The sequence below is a fragment of the Euprymna scolopes genome, chromosome 2, assembly GCF_053919585.1.
Source record: "Euprymna scolopes isolate OS-2025 chromosome 2, ASM5391958v1, whole genome shotgun sequence".
Lineage (NCBI taxonomy): Eukaryota > Metazoa > Mollusca > Cephalopoda > Sepiida > Sepiolidae > Euprymna > Euprymna scolopes.
Genome location: NC_136483.1, coordinates 105,588,308 through 105,610,064, shown reverse-complemented (window position 1 = coordinate 105,610,064; position 21,757 = coordinate 105,588,308). Strand labels below are relative to the sequence as shown.

Genomic DNA, 21,757 nt, shown 5'->3' with positions numbered 1-21,757 from the left:
CCCAACACATCTGGAATTTGTAGTATTTTCAAATGTCCTTCCAGACGACTTGATAGTACACATAGTGTACCAGCTACTACCGAGATTACTTGGGTTTTAACCCCATGCATTCGTCTTATCTTCAAGGCTAATGAAACATAGTTTTTACATTTCTCCTTTTCCTTTTCTATTACATTCTTGTCCCGGGGTACTGAAAAGTTTACGATTTGCCACCTTTTTGAGATTTTGTCAATGACTACCAAATCTAGACAATTATGCTCTATTTGCTTGGTTGTCATGACACTTTTGTCCTACCATACCTCTAAATTACCATCCTCACTTTTTCGTACTTCATCAGGTACTTCCTCAAACCACTTCCAGCACACTTCATCCCAAACTTCCTACAAACCTCCCACTATATTCAAAGCCTCAAGCAGTCATGCCTTCTGCGGTACTCTCTCTGAGCCAATCTGCTGCAAGGTATGCAACTGATTCACAAAACTTTCCATAGATTCGACATTCTGCAGCAACATCCTTACTTTTAACCACTCTTTTGAACAGTCATGTTTTTAGTGCCTGTTCTTGTACTGCACAAAGACTTCAGTGCCCTTAGCCAGACACCCAGCTCTAAGACATTGCTTTGAACTTTCATTCACCTAAACCTGCTACATCCTGGAAGAACTTTCTGTACATCTTCTCCCCACCCAATTCCTCTGCCCTTTCTCTGTCCACACATTTCACATACTCAGCTTTGGTTTCATCCATTGCAACTTCATTTACCTTTAGCATCTACTTCTCACTTCTAACCACATACTCTTTCAACGATGTTTCTTCAGCTCTAACACAATCTTCTACACTTATTGTATCTCTTCCACTGTCTTTCTTCTTGTGACATGACCTTGCTATGCTATTTCTAATGTGGAATATACCAATCATTGCCAAAATTTTTTTCGTCTTGATATCCATGGCAGGCTTTGTCAGACTACTTTAGACACTGTAGTTCTCACACTGTACCTCAAAACCCTGACAGCCTATGCATTCACCGCCTTAATCAGATTGCCTCCGTACAACTTAAACTTTGCAATTATTTTCACCTTTCTAAGATACTCCTTCCTGATTTTCTCGTTCATCTCCCTGTTCATGATGCTTGCATCCTCCAACATGCCCAAATACTTATACTGTTTTTTCTTTTTCTATTTTTTTCATAACTTCTCCATTTGGCAACACAATACTATTTAAATTTACCTCTATTCCTCTTTTCATCACCAGCACTGCACACTCAGTTATCCCAAATTCCATCCTGATGTTTTAGAATATGTCTTGACGAGCTCCAATAGTATCTCCACTGCCTTCTCATTTCTACCAAGCACCTTTAAATTGTCCATAAACAGCAGGTGATTGAAGTGTTGACTGCCGGACCCAAAGTGATACCTCCGTTTATCTCTCTCCAAGAGGATGCTCAATGGTATCATCACTATTACAAAAAGAAGAGGAGATAATGAATCTTCATAGAATATGGTCTGTATAATGCCAACTTCCCCAAACACCTCCCTGTTTGCTGTTAGAACTGTTTTCCATTGAACCATACTTGTCTCAGGAAGTCCTATAATACTTCTACCAAACTTCATCATTGACACTGTTTTGCGGATTCATGAGTGATGGACCATGTTGTACACCTTCCTATAATCGGTCCATGCTACACTCAAATTCCTTTTCTTTCTCTTTGCATCCTATAACACTGCCTTATCAATCATTAGTTGGTCCTTGGTACCCCTCAATCCTTGACGGGATCCTTTCTGTTTATCAGGGAGAACACCATTGCTCAAAAGGTGGCCATAAACTTTGTCTGCAAAGGCCTGTAATTGCTGGTCTGTTCCTTTTTCGACTTCCAAATCAATATAGTTCTTCTCTTAACAAGCTCATCAGGAAGGTCCTCTGAGTCAACTACCCCTAGCAGGGCAGCAGCTATTGAAGAGTGAAGACATTGGAACTGCTTGAACCAGAAGCTCCTTGCTTCATCTGAACCAGATGTCTTCCAGTTCATCATCCTTCAAATGCTAGCCCTCGCGTCGTCAATGGTTATCACTGCATTCTCCATCTTCTGTATCTCTGAGAACCTTGCTCTGGCATCTCCCAGCTAGTAGCCTTATCATTGTGTCACTATTTGACAGACTAAACCCACTTTAGAACTCTCTAGCCTCCTCTGCATTTTGAGTACTGTTACTTCCAGCCTCCTTGCTACCACTGAATCTATATAATTATAAAACTCTCGGAACTTTGCTTGCTTGCATCTTGTTTTCCACAATTGGGCAATTCCATCTTTTATAAAAGGGATGACAGGTGAATTATATATATATATATATATAGTCCTGCTTGAATCTTGTCTTCAATGATCAGGTGAGGGATGATAGGTGAATTATATATATATATATATATATATATATATATATATATATATATATATATATATATAACAAATTTATTAAATACCTACAGACACTAGTGTTTCATCCTTTCGGGAATCATCAGTGCAGGGTGTCATGATTAACACCAGTCAAGAGATTCGAACCCAGCTACAGAAGTTATGTCTGGCTTCATTAGCAAGAACCCAATCCATTTGGCTACCGTCAACCACAAGAAATACAGTTGAGATTTAAACATTTATTCTTTTTAAATGCTTTTAACGTCAGTCAGTGATCTAATCATTATATGATGATCTGCACATATGAGCTAAGTTGACCAACTTATTTTAACTGAAAGTGCTCAACGATAAGAAACAAGTTTCTTAAAGGGGTTGACATATATAATGTATATGAACATGGCCCATACTCTAAAGAACGAGGGTGGAGATTTGTATGTTTTGGTTTCGATTCTAGCTGATTTTACTCGAGTCATATATATATTTTTTAAGTTTTGATCTCACTACTATATATTAGGTTTAATATATTATAAATATGCCTGCTTGAATCTTCAATGATTAAGTGATTCCACCTTTAAAGTAATGACAGGTGAATATATATATATATATATATATACTGGTTGTATCGATTGGTTTCCTAGATATAAATCCAATGAAACTTGCGTGATTATTTAAGAGTGCTCAATGCAGGACATAGCTGGGCATAGCTCGGAGGCTAAAGAATGAGTGGAGAGTTGTATGTTTTGGTTCTGATTCTGACTAATGACACCCAAGTCATACACACACACAAACATATATAGTTTAATATAATTATCGATAGAGAATAGTCTATAACTACATAATCTACATGAATTAAAATATCATATTTAAGCATATCCTATGACTGGACAATGTCAGGCGGCCTACTAGTTCCTTATACAGTTAAGATTAATTGTTCTAGAAAAGGTTGTTCTGCCAAAAAGCAACACCTTTCCCAATGAAGTTCCTAAGGTTTACGCCACCAGCACAAACTTTCTCTTCCATCATCCCTCCTTTCAAGCCCGTCATTCGCTTTCTGTTCCAGCTTCATTCCCTTTCTTATCTCTTCAATTTAGAACTCCCTAGCATTCTCTGCATTTGGAGGGCTGTTACTTCCAGCCTCCTTGCAACACCCTTCCCAATGAAGTTCTTAAGTTGCACACCACCAGCATGGACCTTCTCTTTCAACATTGGTAGAAATGTCATTATCCCTTTGTCTGTCAAACCATACCCTCTTTCAAGTCCGTCCTTGAGTGTCTCTTCTAGCTTACAACCTTCCTTTCTCTTCGATTCTGCCAATGTCCTTTCATCACCCTTTTATATTTTCCTCGAGCTGCTTTTTCCAGTATGACCATTCCGTTTTCCCTCTTTTTCTTCTGCATCAAGCCAAGACGATCCACAACAACATACGACGTCGTGTACAAAAGCCTGTTAAGTTCCGTAATAGATATGTTCTCTCTCAAGATGTTGTAAATTACGCCTTGGACGACCTTCACATTGCCTTTCACTTTCTGCCTATCAAAACTCTTCATGTTTGGGATATCTATGATCTCTCTATACTAAGGAAAACTTAACTTCTGAAGTACTTCTTTCTCAACCAAAGTCAAAGCTCAAACTTTTTCACCACTTCTCCATACATCTGTTCTTTCTATTGGCACTATTGTCTCAGGTCATTGATATCATTTGCCTCAAAGTCTTCAAATGTCACATCATCACTTTCTCTAATCTTAGCATGCCATTCCTCCTCAGTCGACTGAATCACACCATCATCTACATTTCCCTCCTGCACTGTTACACCACCAATCAGAGATAACTTTACTTTCCCTATTCATTTCATCCTTGACCATCCCTGCAATCTCCTCCTCGCCATCACTGTGAGTAGGTTATTTTCAATTTGTTTTAACTGAGATACTAAATAAGAATAATAACAACAACACCCCAAACCTGACATAATTTTTCTAAATAAAAACAAGAGAACTTGCTTAATCATTAACTTAACCTGCCCTTTCAACACCAGAGCGCAAGCAAAAGAAAGAACATGAAAAAAATATCAAAATCTGAAAAAGGGAATTAGACTATGGAAATGTAAATAAGTCAAGGTGATCTCCATTGTAATTGGGATGGTTGGGACCATAATGAAAAGCCACCATAAATGGCTTGATCGGCTTGATGAGACAATTTCTTTTTCAGTTTTGCAAAAGGCTTGCCTTTTAGGAACAGCGAAAATGCTAAGGTACAGCTTGAATGTCTAAAGTCAAAGGAGTTGATCTGATGTTCAAACTAAAAAAACATCCAAAAGTTGAGACTACTATGAAATAATAATAATCTGACATTTTTGTGATCATCATCTTTTGTTCCTGGGAGGTAACACTGGTCTAATTGTTAATGATATAGACTCATGGTCTCTCCCGTAAGTACCCGATGATTTTTCTAGAAAGAATTCTCTCCAGAAAAATATCAAGGAAACCAATGCCAACAATAGAATCTTTGGATTCAGAGGATATGATGATGATCTTTTGTTCTTGTTAGCTCCTTACATCAAATGGCATCTTGCTTTGTCTGAAGCGATTTCCATCAAATAAATATAAATTTTGATGTAAAAAAAAAAAAGATCAAATTTCCATGCGTTTCCGCTACTTATTAGGAAACGACAATTTTACTTCAGAAGACATTTTATTTATAACTTATACTCCTTACTATAGATGATATGAGATAATCACATTATATACAGCATAATCATGTTTACACAACAGTTCTTGTTAGCTCACCAAAGTTAAGCAACATTGAGCGTGGTCAGTACCATATGGGTAACCATTTGGAAATACCAGGCACTGTATGTAGGAAAATGTCGACACTTCTCTTCAACTAACAATTTAATAAACAAAAGATACTGTAAAATTTGAATTTAACTTAAAAGTACTATAAAAAAAAATGGCATGGTACCTTATCTGGATAAGTACTGAGAAGAGAGATAATGTCTTGTCATATTGATATCTCAAATGGAACTGTTTACATTTTGTGAGAAACAGGCTTGTGCAGCAGAAATAGTCACCTGTGCAACAGTCAATGTATCAATATATGAGTGAAAGCACGTCAATGCGTTTTTATTGAATCATGTACTGTTTAGAACCTGCAAATGTAAAAGAAAATTGATTGTAATTATGTAAATGTACAGATCCATACCATTGTCTGACACTTAACAAAGACAACGTCAGATTGATTTGCTACAGACATATTGGTTGCAAATACTGTTTTTTTAAGAAAGATATCTTGTGGCATGAATACATTGAGAATGTCTTTATGTCATAATGAGATGGCTGTATGTGTGAGAGAAATTTATACCATAGAGCCCGGGATATGGCATTAAAAATTGGTAACAAACTACAGTACAGTATATAATACACATGTATAAAATCAAATAACATTATAATAACACTGTAAGGTGGGACAAATACCTTAACCAGGGGCTGGAAAAACATCATATTCCACATCTTCACCTGAAAAAAAGCATCCTAGGGTTACCATATCTCGGAGATCTGCTGTATAATATATATATATAAAAGGAACAAACCAAGTTATGTGTTCATCAACTTTTCGTCTTTATTTCAAGACTTCCTCTAGATGAATAAAATTGAGAAAACAAAACACCAGTACAAATATTTCACATCAAAAATATATTTCCAAATATTTGTTTTGTTTTCTTAATTTCATTCATCCAGAAAAAGTTTTGGAATAAAGACAAAACATTGATTCATACATAACTTGGCTTGTTCCTTTTTTTTTATTTCTCTATTTTGTTGGAATACTATTTCCATTATTTTCATCATGTATATGATATTTTAATTTATGCAGATTTCGTTCTGCATTATTATAGAGCCAATTTTCTATTTATTATTATTATTATATCCAATATATAGAAGTGATTTCAAAAGTTCAACAAAAAAATGACTTGGTTGCCATCAGTTATAATTGGAATCAAAACATATAGCTCTCCAGCATTATTTGTTATCATCTAATGTAAGTCCATATGCATAAAAAATAATGTTGTTAAAGTTATAAGTGTATAGTTGTGTATCCAAAAAAGTAACACATTTAGTTGATTTAGGCCCATCAAGTTCCAATTTTTTTGTAATTTTGACCCCTCAGCAGCTACTTTTACTGGTTAAAAACCAAATTGAATTTATTCCACAGGTCTGAATCCTTTATATATTAAGTTTCAAGTCTGCAGACCAAAAATTGACAGAATAGTTTGGTAAAGACCATTTTGCACGGACAAGGTCATTTATATATATATATATATATATATATATATATATATATATATACACACACACACACACACATTATAGACTCACCCCGCAGGTGTCTGTTTCACATGTGGGAGATACTTCAAAGCGCAAATTTGTCTGACAAGCTATTTCTGGATCCATAGAACTATTGCATGATCATGGTCACCTTTGCAAGCAATGGTCGAACATCATATATATTATATGATGACAAAGATGATAGCAAGAAGAGCAATCTACAAAGCCAAGATGGAGGTTGAGCAAACTAGGTTTCCAAATATATCAAAGCAATGACCAGAAGAATTAAGTATTCAGGATAGCTAAACAGATGGCAAAGACCAATTTGGATATAACTGGAGATATGTGCATTCAAAATTACCAGGAGGTGCTAGCAATAAATGAAAAGGACAGAAGACTGTTGAATACTTAGTTTTTGTGAGACTGAGAAAGTCTATAATTTGCAGAAGCAGTTTCTGGTTCACTTATGAGAAAGAAATGATGAAAGAGACTGTACGATGAAGAAGAGCAAGACTTCACGACCCTCAGGTATTGTAGCAGAAATGTTGACGTCTGTGGATGAAACCGGCATTGAGATGATCACAAACTTGATGAATCACATCATAAAGAGAGAGCTTATCTTGAAAGAATAGAAATTCGGTACAATTGTGAATTGTTAAAAATATAGTATCATTAACAGAAGAGAGGGAAAGAAATACACGCACACAAACATCAGCAGACAAAGTTTTGGTCTCTGTATTTTGGAATGTATGGTATTTTGTTCATTGATACTTTGAGGAAGGAAAAATCATCAATAGCAAATTTTATATAATGTTTGAAAGAAGAAACAGTCCAAAATGAACAAAAGGTCTTTTTTATAAAGATAATAAACCCCCACAAGTCTATTTCAATGACAAAACTAGATGAATTATGTTTTCAGTTGTGTCAGCACCAATCCTTCTCTTCAGATATGGGCCCCAGTGACTACTGGCTTTTCACAGATCTTAAAATAAGGGGTAGAGATTTGCCTGCAATGAAGTGTTATTGGAGACTGAGCTGTATTTTCAGGCTGTTAACACATCATTATGCAAAACAGGCATCAAATTGTTAGAGGATCCGACCATGTTGATGAATAAAGTAGAATTTTGCTTAAAAGTTATTAATTAGGCCTAAGATTTCTTAAATTCTGTATTTTCATACAACAGACAAATGCACAAGTACTTTTTTTTTTTTTAAAATAAGATGTTTTTATGACCATGAACCAATTCATACCATCTAAAAAATTCCAACAAAAACCTAACAGCCAGCCATGGTTCTCCCCAGAATGTGCTGCTGCTATCGCGCACAGAAATCACTTTTTCCATAACTACCAACGTAATAGATGCACTGAGACTAAAGCTGCTTTCAGGACTGCCAGCAACCACTGTAAAAGAGTAATAAAAAATGCAAGAGAGCTATATGCCCAGTCTGTTAAAACCAAGGTAGCTGATCAGCGGCTTGGTTCCCACCAGTTTTGGCAAATAACAAATAGGATCTTGAACAGAAGTGTGCGTTCTATCCCAATCATTATCAATGGACCAGAGGTTATCTCGTCAGCGTCAGACAAGGCCAAACTATTTGCAAAGAACTTTGCAGCTAATTCTACCCTATGCGACGAAGGCCATCAACTCCCCATATTTCCTCCTATAACACAGAACAAGCTAGGTAACATACAAATATCCGTGCATGAGGTCGCCAAGCTAATCAAGAACCTAGATTCCAGTAAAGCAACTGGCCCTGATGGCATCCCAATTATAGTGTTAAAAAAGCTTCAACCAGAACTTGCTCCCATACTTACGAAACTATTTAAGCGCTGCCTTAAGGAGAAGTGCTTTCCGACCCCCTGGAAGACCTCCTCAGTTTGCCCTGTATTTAAGAATTCAGGTGATAAGTCATCTCCCTCTCAATACAGACCAATAAGTCTTCTCTGTGTTATGAGTAAGTTACTGGAATCAATATTAAATAGAGAAATAGTAATCCACCTCAGCAGGAATAACCTTCTTAGTGACACACAATATGGTTTCCGCTCTGCAAGATCTACCGCAGATGTGCTGACGGTTATATCCCACAGGATTAGTGAATCTCTTGACAAAGGCTTCCTTTCTAGGGCAATTGCTCTCGACATATCAAAGGCCTTTGACAAAGTATGGCATAAGGGTCTACTTCACAAGATTTCCAGCTACGGTATAACTGGAAATGTTTTCTCAATCATTAAATCATTTCTCTCTGATAGGCTCATAAGAGTAGTGGTAGATGGACAAAAATCGGAGGCCTGCAATATAAATGCTGGAGTCCCTCAGGGGTCAATCCTGGGCCCAACTCTCTTCCTGATCTACATCAATGACCTCCCTAAACACATACTTAAATCATTCGTTGACATCTATGCTGATGACACGACCATCTACGGCAACACATCAAAGGCTGTAAATGACGAAGTTCTCTCGGATTCTCTCTCCTCTGATCTCGAGCGCGTGGTTCAGTGGGGGAAGATGTGGCTAGTTACCTTTAATGCATCCAAAACCAAACTCCTATCCTTACATCATCAACGCTCTGATCCCCAGCTGGCATCAATTGTGATGGATGGCTCTCGTCTGGGTGAGGCCCCGTGTTTTGACAAGCTTCTGGGTTTGACCTTTACTCCTGATCTGAAATGGAACACGTACATCAAGTCTGCTGCCAAGGTCGCAGGAAAGATGGTGGGATCCTTCTACCGCTCCAGAAGATATCTCACTACTGATGCAATTCTCTATCTATATAAAAGCCAAGTACGGCCAAGGATGGAATACTGTTGCCATATCTGGGCAGGAGCTGCCAAAAACAGCCTATCATGCCTTGACAGAGTACAAAATAGACTTCGTGGTTTAGTGGGGGATGCCCTTTTCTCTACCCTGCAACCCCTCTCCCACAGAAGAGACGTTGCGAGCCTATCCTTGTTTTATCGTTATTTTCATGGCAGGTGCTCGTCTGAACTCCAAACCCTGTTCCCCCCTCCCCAATCTTTCACGAAAAACACCCGTCTAGCTGAATCCACTGTGAAAAATTTCCCCCACTCTATATCTGTGCCTAAATCAAAACGCGGATTTCATGAGCAAAGCTTCTTTCTTAGAACTGCACGCCTGTGGAACTCTGTTCCGTCTGCCTGCTTCCCTCCGGACTACAACTTGGATGTCTTCAAGTCTAATGTTAACAAATTCCTAATGAGCCGCCCCCCTAATTAAACACTTCATAAAATCTCCTCACTAACGTGATGTACTTACAATAACCCTTATCCCTGAGTGGCTTCCGGGCCTTGATAAGTGGTGATCACTGTGTAAAAAAAAAAAAAAAAAAAAAAAAAAAAAAATGAACAAAGCTTTTCCTGTCATCCAGCAAACAAACAAAGACAAAATCCAGTCCTATTCAATGACCATATGTGGTGCAAAAATTCCCAACAAAATTGTGTGTCACCATAAAATCTTGGGCTCTGATTCTTTTTCACCAAGGCGTAGCAAAATGTTTCTTGTCAACCTGTTATTTGCTTGCGTGTATGTGTGTGGATTGATTGTGAAATAGGTCCAATGCAAGTAGAGAGTACGGATTTGAGTATTTGTGAGAGGAGCCAATAGATTTTATATGGGGATGCTTCTATGCTAGATACTATGTTGTTAATTTTGTGTACAGTTTGTTTGCTGTTGTGAAATTGTATTTGAATATACTAGCCAATTTCTTTTGTCTAGTTTTTCTCGTCCAGAAAATTGGCTAGCAGATACAAATACAATTTCACCACTAATATGTGTGTGTGTGTTTAAATCTCCAAAACAGTTACATAGTAAACAGCTGATGATCCCAATTTTCTGTTTAACAATTTAAGGTTTTTTTTTTTTTTTTTTTTTTTTACTAGATTTCTCATCGTTATATAGTTGAATCCCCTTTTGTAATTGTGGATTTTTAGTGGAACATAAGCTTATGCAAGTGCTAAGTTTGCTATATAGTAGGTATTCATTTCAGCTGCATTTTAAAAATTTTATTTCAATATTTTTAGTTCCTCGAAAAAGGAGGGATTGGACTTAGTAATTCACTCCCATTTTGGTTGCACTTTTCTCAATAACTATGCCTCGGATTTTAAAAATATTTTGCACAAACATTAGTCATGATGAAAGTAAATTTTTGTCAGAATGGATTTTCCAGGATAACTCTCCTTGCCCCCCTAGGGGCGATTATAGGGGTAAAATTGCTCAAAAACATTCATTCGTTCATTTGTTCACACTTTTCTCAATTTAATTTTTTTTTAATTTTGCAAAAACATTAGTCATGGTAAAAGTAAATTTTTCACTTGTGGAAGGGGACTCCACATGTTCGGCTTGTTTTAATTAAATATTCAAAGCTTTAGACATAAACATATTGGTTGGTTGCATTCCAATGACCAAAGGAAAGAATCGGTCTACAATCATAATACTTTTTTTTTTTTTTTTTTTGTAAATGCCTGTATTTTCTTCTTTACCATTTTTTGCACGCTTTGCAATCCATAATAAAAAAAAAAATATTATCCTTAGACTATTTGGCTGTTCATCAGACATGATCTCATATCACTAAAAACCGGCACAGTGTTCCAAAACAAAATGAAAGGAAGAAAGGTGCTTAACCAATTCATGCATAGTGGCCACCTAATTTTCTTTATGCATTAAACTTCCATATATAGTGGTCAACTAGTTGGGTACTATGCAAAAATAGGTTAATAAAGATGAGAAAAGTGGTAAGGCAAAAACATGAAAAAAGTCGCTTTAAAAATGATAATCAGAGAAAAGACCTCCCTGTTCTGAAGACATCTGACACCACACTGGAAGGTTCTCAAGGTGTTAGAACATGCAAACTTGATAAACTTCAAAGGCTACCAGTCACATAAAAACACATATCGTGTTTATTTTTCCTTGGTGTAAATAATACTTTTACAAAGAAAAGTCTAAATAATAATACTAAGAGCTTTACAGTTGGATGAAGTTCTTATTATTGCTATTACTTTTGTTAAAACAAAAGCATGCACATAGCCTTAGAGTGCAGACTGTCTTTGATTTAAACTACACGTATTTACCTCCTTTAAGAAAGAATGGCAGTGTTTTTCTCTTTTTTTCTTTTTTTTTTGTTATATCTATAAAGTATAGAGCAATTTCTGTAGGAAATTTTAAATTGGAGAACTCAATGCAAAACAGAGCAAATATAAAAGTTAAAAAAATAAATCTGACATAGAAACAGGGTTGAATCATGACCACCGAGATATAGAAGGCCTGGTAACTGAAAAATGCCTTGTCAAACAATCACTGTCGATACTATATGAAGCCATTTTTAAAGAGATTTAAAACATGTTAAAAAATAAAATAAAAGGAACCCAATTCAATTAATAATGAAACTGAACTTTATTCAATATAAAATATAAATATTATATATATAAAATTATGTAATTTTAAAGCAATATACAATCTAATAATGATAAAACTAAATTATGAATTTAGGAAACAAACAATTAAAGAAACATATTAAACACAAACATTTCTTGGCCTTTGGAACAAGATCACAGTGTAGTATCTGTTCTGATGCTACACTTCACCTTTTCTGTCCTCGGTCAGTGGAGGAGAAATCTTTCATGATTGAGATTATTTTTGTTCCTATCTAGAGTGCTCCTTATTGGGAGGCTGGATTTTCCCCACAAGATTATGCTAAAATATTTAAATAACTATTACTTTAAATACAGAAATTATATTTAAAGTTTTGGTTTTCTGTTCTTCTATGTCCATTTTTTTCCCCATGTTTTTCATCAAAATTTGTAGCGTATTTTCATCAGTTACATGGTTAGGAATCCTGTACTCCGCTATAGTCTTCATTTTCATATCAGTGCAGAATACATGAATACGAAAGTGAAGTTCACATAACTACTAAAAGACAATCATACCATAATGTGAACATTGGTTAAAAACTAAGAAAATATAGTAAACATCTACGATATTAAATCAAGGTGGTGGTGAATTTGGAAGGGGGCATTATTATTATTATTTCGCTCATTAGGAGTTGTCTCACAGGCCATCATCAGTGATCACTCACTGGCAGTAACCTGTGGTGTTCCCTGGAGACCGAGTGACAGCAATTCCCCTCAGATTTCCAGTGTTCTCTACCTCTTGACCATTTGTGCAGATGATTGCACATTATCGCAACAGCCATTGTCATTGATTTCTCGTTGGCATCAGCCATTTCCTGGGGTTTGGGTAACAAAATGCCTCCCAAAGGTACCAGATTTGAACTGCACACTTTCAGTGGAGATCTGGTTAGTACTCTCCCACCTCGGTCTTTCCATCCTCCCTGACCCTTCACAATTAGTTGGTGTGGTGCCAGTCGATGTCATCTACACCAGTTTTTTTTTTTATTCTTATAATAATGATGATGATAATAATAAGGGTGCTTGTGCAGTGTACACATATGTATTTGAAATAGTATTTCCAAGTTAAATTAAATTTTTATGGTATCTTTTTTGGGGTTTGTTATACTATACATAGATTCGAAAAAGTTGTCAAAAAAATAAATATGTAACAAATAAATGTTATCAAAGGCAAGATAAGTTACTTTTGTACTTAACTGAATAAGTTTTTAGTGTTTTTATTTTTATTTAATGTAAAATGTTTATTCGGTTGGAAAATCAGACAATGTTTATCGATATATTTGAAAAAGACAAATGGCACCAAGCTCACTGTTGAATACGTTAAATTGGGAAAATGAGTCCAAACTAAAAAAAAAATATACAAAATAATGTTAGAAACACACTCAATATATGTCAGCTTATGTCATGGTAACTTAGTTCACTGCATCTTATCATACAAAATTTCAGCCAGGTCAACCCAGCAGTTTCAGAGAAAATTGGAACAGATAGATGGAGGGAAATATAACATAGATTAATTAATAAATTCAATACTTTTTATAGTAGAACTATGATATGTGTGAGTAAACGAGTAGTACACGTTTACACACACACGTTAACATGTAGATACTCAGAACCCAATATCTTGTAGAGTATGTTACAAGGAACATAGGACAAGTAATGACTCAACTTACTTTTTCCTGTTGAAACAGCAACATTTCTTTACGGGTACTTTCCCCCCAAAAATGTGATCGTGCTCCTTCTCTCTTATCTCTGTCCTCTCAAACATCCTCTGTCTGTGCACATATTCTTTTTTATAGTCTTTTGGTTTTTCCCTAACATGACGTTACTTTGTACCTGGCTCAGTGTCTCCACACTGTGTTACAATTAAGCTACATTCTATCACCATCACGTTCCACTTAACATCCATTTTATAAGTTGGATGTTTGCTTGTTTTTTTTTTTTTTTTTTTATATTTAAGTTGACTTCTAAACTAGTCTATCTTTGGCCATGGTGTTATGTAACATAACCTGAATTGAAACAGATTTTCTTTGTAAGTTGAGAATTAATATCGTATAGAAATAAAATAACTATTTAATTTCATTGTTTCTTTTTCAGACTACAGAAATGTGGCGAATACTTTTTTGTGCAGCGCTTGTCGCTGTCACGGCAGCTGTTGACATGGAAACAATTTTATCAAATACGCAAGGATATAAACTGGATAAGGAAGTGTAAGTTAGAAATCTTTTCTTTTTCTTTTTATTTACTCCAGGAAATAAAGTTTGTCTTGAATTGGAAGCCATGTTTAATGTCAGAAGAGTTTCCAATGGGTAGTTATTCTATTCTGAAGAATTCTCAGTGAGCAGCTGTTTTGTACAAGTTCTGGACTTTATAATTTTGCAGTCAAAGAGCAAAAGATCCTTCTTGTGTTGATGCAAAAAAAATTGTGTGCTGGAATGCTAAGAGATTTTATTTTTATGGAGCAATTCTAGTTTCTGATTGGTTGATAGCAGATTGTGAATTAATTTGATTTGTCAGTTCCTATCAGCAGCATTTATAAATAGAATCTCCCAAATTTGAGGGAGCATACCCCCATCACTCGTCTGATGGGGAAGGTCTCCTAGCGGCTTTGGCTGCAGGGAGACAGGGTAGTAGTAGCAAATAAATAACTACCCCCATTAGATATCAAAAATATTGCAGCAGTTTGTTTAATAGCAAAGGAGTAGGTGATGAACATCCCATGTGATGTCACAGTTACGTGTGATTTACAACCTTGTTTTCTAGTCGGGCAGCGATAAGGGCCAATTGGGCTCTTTTCACTTACAACTGAAGAAGCAGCATTCACCCTAGTTGGGTTGAACTAGTTTCCTCCAAAAAAGGAAGTTTCATGGGAAAATCAAATTCACAAGCAATTCACAGTTACTCATATATCCTTGACAGGGGAGATAACCATGTTAGATTTTTGCAGTTCGTGCTGAGAGGTGCCGACGTCCTCCTACATAGAGTGCCTGGTATTCTCAAATGGTTACCCATCTAGTACTCACCAGGCTCAATGTTGCTTAACTTCAGTGATCTAACAAGAACCAGTATCAATGTGATTAAACCATATAGTTGTTTTCATTGTTTTTTTAATTTTGTTTTTAAAACTCTTTGCACTTAATAATACTCCCCCCCCATCAATTGTAAAAGTGATTTCTTCTTTTCCTGGCTTAAAAAATAATTGTGTAATGGAAACCTTTTTATTATAAAGAAAAAAAAATTTTTTAAATATCTAATGAGACTAGAAAATTATGTAATTATAAATTCAATGAAGCAAAAAAAAAAAAAAATGCAGAAAAGTTTTTTCACTCTATTAAGCTAGATAAATATACAGTTTTTTTTTAAATCTATTTTTATTTTTATGCAAAGATTTGAAGAGAAATTAAAAAAAAAAAATTCCTATTGAATTCGGACCTATGGGTGTTGACAGATAAGAGTACCAGGAGGAATGTTCTATTTCAAACATTCTAGAAACCATTTTCATATCTTTAATCATTCAAACACTGTCATGCTTGAATATATGGTTAAGTGGCAGTTTTAGTCATTTTGAATTGCTTTAAAGCTTCACTGTTCACTCATTCTTCGACCAAATTTCAAACAATTATTACAGTAAAATAATTTTCAATTTTCGTTCAGTAATACAAAAATTATGATGAATTTTCTAGTGTTCGAAATTGTAAAAAATATAGGGAGATGAGCGTTTTTAATGACTGATTTCCATCGCAACCATGTTGCTTCAGCGACTACTGTTTGCTACTAATTCACTAATGAAAGAATGAGAGATAATTGGGGGGGATTTTATTGAAAGCAGACGAGTGTTGTACATTGTTGTTACATATGTGTTTATGGGGGCAAAAAGTAAGACTGAAATTAAACAAAGAAAAAGTGAATTTATTGGAAGCTTGGAAAAATCATGGATTACAATAGAAAAATGCGAGCATGAAAAGTAATATGGTTAAGCTTAAACATGGAAAAGTAAAGAACTAGTCGTTAAAACTGAAAAAGAAAAGGACAAGATATTCTAGTAAAAAATATAATAAATTTATAACTTAAAATATTGCAGCATTAAGAATTTTTTTAAAATTCAATTTATAACATTATATAATCAATTCTTAATGCTGCAATATTTTAGATTATAAATTTATATTTTTCTTTTCCAGTTTTAACTAGTCCTTTACTTTTCTATATTTAAGCTTAACAATATTACTTTTCATGTTCGCATTTTTCTATTGTAATAAATTATATATATATATATATTTTTTTTTTATAGGTTAATTGAGGTCGTAGGCAGCAAAGTGTTAACATTTTTGTTAATAATGTGAAATGTGAAAAAAAAAAATTGTAAATAAGAATATCTTGTAAGTACGGTTTGTCTTAAAGTGTGGCCCATCTATATGCTCATAGCTTATGTAAGGAACCAACAAGAATGAAAGACAAAGATGCCTATTAGCCTTAATCTTAAACAGATTAAGGCTATCAGTAGGAGGAAAACAATCAGCAGGAAGAGTTCCACAAACCCGCAGTTCTTAGAAAGAAGCTTGTGCAATAAGAAGCTGGATTACAATGAGGTATTAAAACAGTGACTTGATGAAGATTACTAAACTAATGAATCAAACCAGTTGGAACAAAGGAAATGGAATAGACTACACGATTCTGGACAAATGCTATGATAGTATTTATAGAAAAGACCAGAACTAGCAACATCACGTCTGTGTGAGAGAGATTATATAGAAGAGAAAAAGCTAGGCCAATCAAATTAGAGATATGTAATTGAGTGTTCATTTAGGATCTCTTGTTATAAAATAACACTTTTATGAAAATTGTGCTTTGAACAAAGTTGTTGCTTATCCTGTTCCATTGTTATGGATCTGCTAAGCAATAAATACCTTGAGTTTGACCATTGTTTCAGGATTATTTTACTGGTATTATCAGATCAGGCTGTCTGAAGATACTGGATTCCTGACCTAAAATGCACCAAACATTACTGTTTTTTTTAACGTTTTCGTTTTGTAAAACTCAATCATGTTCTGCAAAGTCAAAAACAAAACAACAATTTTCCGTTACAAAACAACCAAACTAAACACCATGAATAAATATTTGAAGATATAAAAGAACATGAAGCATAAAAACTCTTTTCTCAAAATTACTGACTTCAGCATTAAATAACTTGAAAAGGGTTGATATGCTGTAAAACAAAGCGACCAAGATTTTTCGGTGTACATTGTCTTGAAAAAAAAAAAAAAGGGCAGTATAGAAATGTGGTATGTTTAAATCTGGTTAAAGTAGTGACCATTCTTAAATGTGTTCTTGACTGGTTGGTTCACCTGTGCCTGGGTAAAAAGCTTGCAGTTCTTGGAAAGAAGCTACTGGAATATTACAATGACTAACATATAAGTGAATACAACTTGTTCATAATGTTTTGGAATCAGTCGAGAAAGGCCATGCAAAGATAGCGATCTGTATGGGAGTCTGAGTAATGACTATAACTATGAAAGGTGTCTGACACGAAGTGCATCAATTGTGAAAGCCATGGAAAAAAAAAAAAAAAAAATCGGACTGCATCTGACCAGCTTGTTGACAAATAATGATTCAGGGGAAATAATTTTAATCTGGTTCAATAGAGATCACCATAATTCTTGAACCAATAACTCTGTATGATTTAGATTTAGAGAGTAGATAGTCAACCTTGGGTTTACTTTTGGCAGCCTCGTAACTCTTGCTTCTCTTATTTTGTTCCTTTAGTCCTCACATTCCATGAGTGAGGTTTCTGATAAAGAGGGACGAATTTATATTTTCTGAGTTCGAATCTATCCATCTAACATCTGTCATTGACTAAGCGAAACTGGAATAGGGCCGACCACTTCCCTAGATGAGTTCATAATTAACGGATACTCTAACTTAACATCTAAATCTGACCCCCAAGATCAGCATGGAATATGTGCCTACATTAAAGATGGCTTCTCATGTGGCAGGGATATCTCTAGAGAAGATCTTAATTTACCATATATGTGCTTCCGGGTTGCACTTGCTTACACCACTGCATTTATATTTGCCCTCTATCGGCCCCATAACAGCGGAGTTACTATCTTTAAGAGCATATCTGAGAAAATAGACCACATCCTGTCTGCACATCCCATGGCTAACATCCACATATGTGGTGACTTCAACGTCCATAACGTGGAATGGCTGACCCACTCAAATAAGACGGACGATGAGGGGAGGTTTTGTCATGATTTTGCTATTGCTTATGACCTCACTCAGATTGTTCGCGAGCCCACCCGTGTGCCCGATACTACAGGTCAATATGCAAGCCTCCTAGACCTTTTTCTCTCAACTTTCCCTGAGCTATGTTCATGTTCCGTTCTTTCTCCTCTAGGATCATCCGACCACTCCGTCGTATCAGTTAAGATAAAAATGAGATGTAATAAGTCCCCAGACGTACCCTTCCACCGTACTGTATACCGATACTTCATGACTGACTGGGATAGCTTCCGTACATTTATACCTGATCTACCTCTGCATTCCATGTTTAAAAATGGTGTGTCCTCTATAGTATCAGACCTGACCGAATGGTTAATTGTAGGCATAGACCGATTCATACCATCTAAAAAATTCCAACAAAAACCTACCAGCCAGCCATGGTTCTGCCCAGAATGTGCTGCTGCCATCGCGCACAGAAATCACTTTTTCCATAACTACCAACGTAATAGATGCACTGAGACTAAAGCTGCTTTCAGAAACGCCAGCAACCACTGTAAAAGAGTAATAAAAATGCAAGAGAGCTATATGCCCAGGCTGTTAAATCCAAAGTAGCTGATCAGCGGCTTGGTTCCCACCAGTTCTTGCAAATAACAAATAGGATCCTGAACAGAAGTGTGCGTTCTATCCCAACCATTATCAACGGACCAGAGGTCATCTTCTCAGCTTCAGATAAGGCCAAACTATTTGCCAAAAACTTTGCAGCTAATTCTACCCTATGTGACGAAGGCCATCAACTCCCCATATTTCCTCCTATAACACAGAACACGCTAGGTAACATACAAATATCTGTGCATGAGGTCACTAAGCTAATCAAGAACCTTGATTCCAGTAAAGCTACTGGCCCTGATGGCATCCCAATCATAGTGTTAAAAAAGATTCAATCAGAACTTGCTCCCATACTTATGAAACTGTTTAAACGATGCCTTAAGGAGAAGTGCTTTCCAACACTTTGGAAAACCTCATCAGTATGCCCTGTATTTAAGAACTCGGGTAATAAGTCATCTCCCTCTCAGTACAGACCAATAAGTCTCCTGTGTGCCATGAGTAAGTTGCTGGAATCCATATTAAATAGAGAAATAGTCAACCACCTCAGCAGAAATAATCTTCTTAGTGACACGCAATATGGTTTCCGTTCTGCAAGATATACCGCAGATGTGCTAACGGTTATATCTCATAGGATTAGTGAATCTCTTGACAAAGGCTTCTTTTCCAGGGCAATTGCTCTTCACATATCAAAGGCCTTCGACAAAGTATGGCATAAAGGCCTACTTCACAAGATCTCCAGCTATGGTATAACTGGAAATATTCTCTCTATCATTAAATCATTTCTCTCTGATAGGCTCATAAGAGTAGTGGTTGATGGACAAAAATCAGAGGCCTGCGGTATTAATACTGGAGTCCCTCAAGGGTCCATCCTGGGCCCAACTCTCTTCCTGATCTACATCAATGATCTCCCTAAACACATACTTAAATCATTCGTTGACATCTATGCTGATGACACGACCATCTACAGCAACACATCAAAGGCTGTAAATGACAAAGCTCTCTCTGATTCTCTCTCCTCTGATCTCGAATGAGTGGTTTAGTGGGGGAAGATGTGGCTGGTTACCTTTTAATGCATCTAAAACCAAACTGCTATCTTTACATCATCAACGCTCTGATCCCCATCTGGCATCAATTGAAATGGATGGCTCTCGTCTAGGAGAAGCCCCATGTTTTGACAAGCTTCTGGGCTTGACCTTCACCCCTGATCTGAAATGGAACACGTACATCAAGTCTGTTGCCAAGGTCGCTGAAAAGATGGTGGGATCCTTCTACCTCTCCAGAAGATATCTCACTACTGATGCAATTCTCTATCTATATAAGAGCCAAGTATGTCCAAGGATGGAATACTGCTGCCATATCTGGGCAGGAGCTGCTAAAAACAGCCTATCCTGCCTTGACAGAGTACAAAATAGACTTTGTGGCTTAGTGGGGGATGCCCTTTTCTCTTCCCTGCAACCTCTCTCCCACAGAGGAGACGTTGCAAGCCTATCCTTGTTTTATCGTTATTTTCATGGCAGGTGCTCGTCTGAACTCCAATCTCTGGTCTCCCCCTCACCAAACTTTTACAAAAAACACCCGTCTAGCTGAATCCCCTGTCAAAAACTTTCCCCACTCTTTATCTATGCCTAAATCAAAACGTAGATTCCATGAACAAAGCTTCTTTCTTAGAACTGCATGCCTGTGGAACTCTGTTCCGTCTGCCTGCTTCCCTCCTGACTACAACTTTGATGTCTTCAAGTCCAACGTAAACAAATTCCTGAAGAACCGCCCCCCCTTAAGTAGACACTTTAAATATCCACACTAACGTACTGTACTTACAATAACCCTTATCCCTGAGTGGCTTCCGGGCCTTGATAAGTGGTGACCACCTTGTAAAAAGAAAAAAAGACTAGTTTTTGAACTTGAAATATTTTTTATTTTTCTTAGCTCCTTTCATGAAGTCAGTTTATGTCTTAGTTGGAGTGATTTTCCATAATTTTTTTATTAACCCTCACTCTTGTGTGACTTTTAGGCCTTGATAAGCTATGAATCCCTTAACAAAAATAATTTTTGATGTAAACCCTCTTATAAATCTGCTTTGAATGTTGTCAATATTAATTTGATCTCTTAATGAATATGCCTGTCCTTTTCTTTTTTTTTTTTTTTTTCATGTAGGACCTATTTAATTTCCATTCCACGGAAAGTGCGACCAAACCAGGTGATCCAGATATTTACAAGTATTATCCATTTGGAATTTGGGAATCTAAATGTTCGGGTTTCTGTTGTCAAAGATAATATTGAATATGGAGGAGCTGTACTACAATTTAACCGACCTTCAAGTCGGCTTATGCAACTTCAAGTAAGTATATTTTTACATTGTTTGTGCTTTGATCTTTTCTTTGGTTAGAATATTTTTACAGCTGACTAAGATTCATCAGAGGTTTTTAAATAATACGTAAAACAATTTTTAAGGTCACATCGATAAAAGGATTTCTCCGATGAAAGAACATACTACATTTTAAGAAATGTATTTATTTTGGAAAATTTTACATTCCTAAAAAATAAATTAGGTACAAGGCCATTCAAAAGTGTGGGGAGGAGGGTCTATGGTTATGCTTGTCACTTTACTTGAGATTGTCTAGAATCCTCAATCACCATAATACTACACTTATTTCAGGGGTTGTCCTGCTAAAAATTTCTGCTTATAAATATTTGTCTCTATTAAATAACTTCTGAAAGCAATGTTGAGGTTACTTTTTTTTTTTTTTTAAATGAGTGGAGTGATGATAGTAGGAAGGTAAACCATTGGTTGAT

At 36.0% G+C, this 21,757-nt stretch overlaps 1 protein-coding gene across 2 annotated transcripts in view; it reads left to right on the top strand.

Annotated features, from left to right (window-relative positions):
* Positions 1 to 21,757, top strand: part of LOC145293977 (CD109 antigen-like) — a 135,537-nt gene that overhangs the window by 3,838 nt on the left and 109,942 nt on the right. For both annotated transcript variants that reach the window (XM_080140874.1, XM_080140865.1), the window contains exons 2-3: positions 14,237 to 14,349; positions 21,119 to 21,302. In XM_080140874.1, coding sequence (XP_079997000.1) covers positions 14,246 to 14,349; positions 21,119 to 21,302 — 288 coding nt within the window. In that variant the 5' untranslated portion in view covers positions 14,237 to 14,245. The remainder of the gene's footprint in view (positions 1 to 14,236; positions 14,350 to 21,118; positions 21,303 to 21,757) is intronic.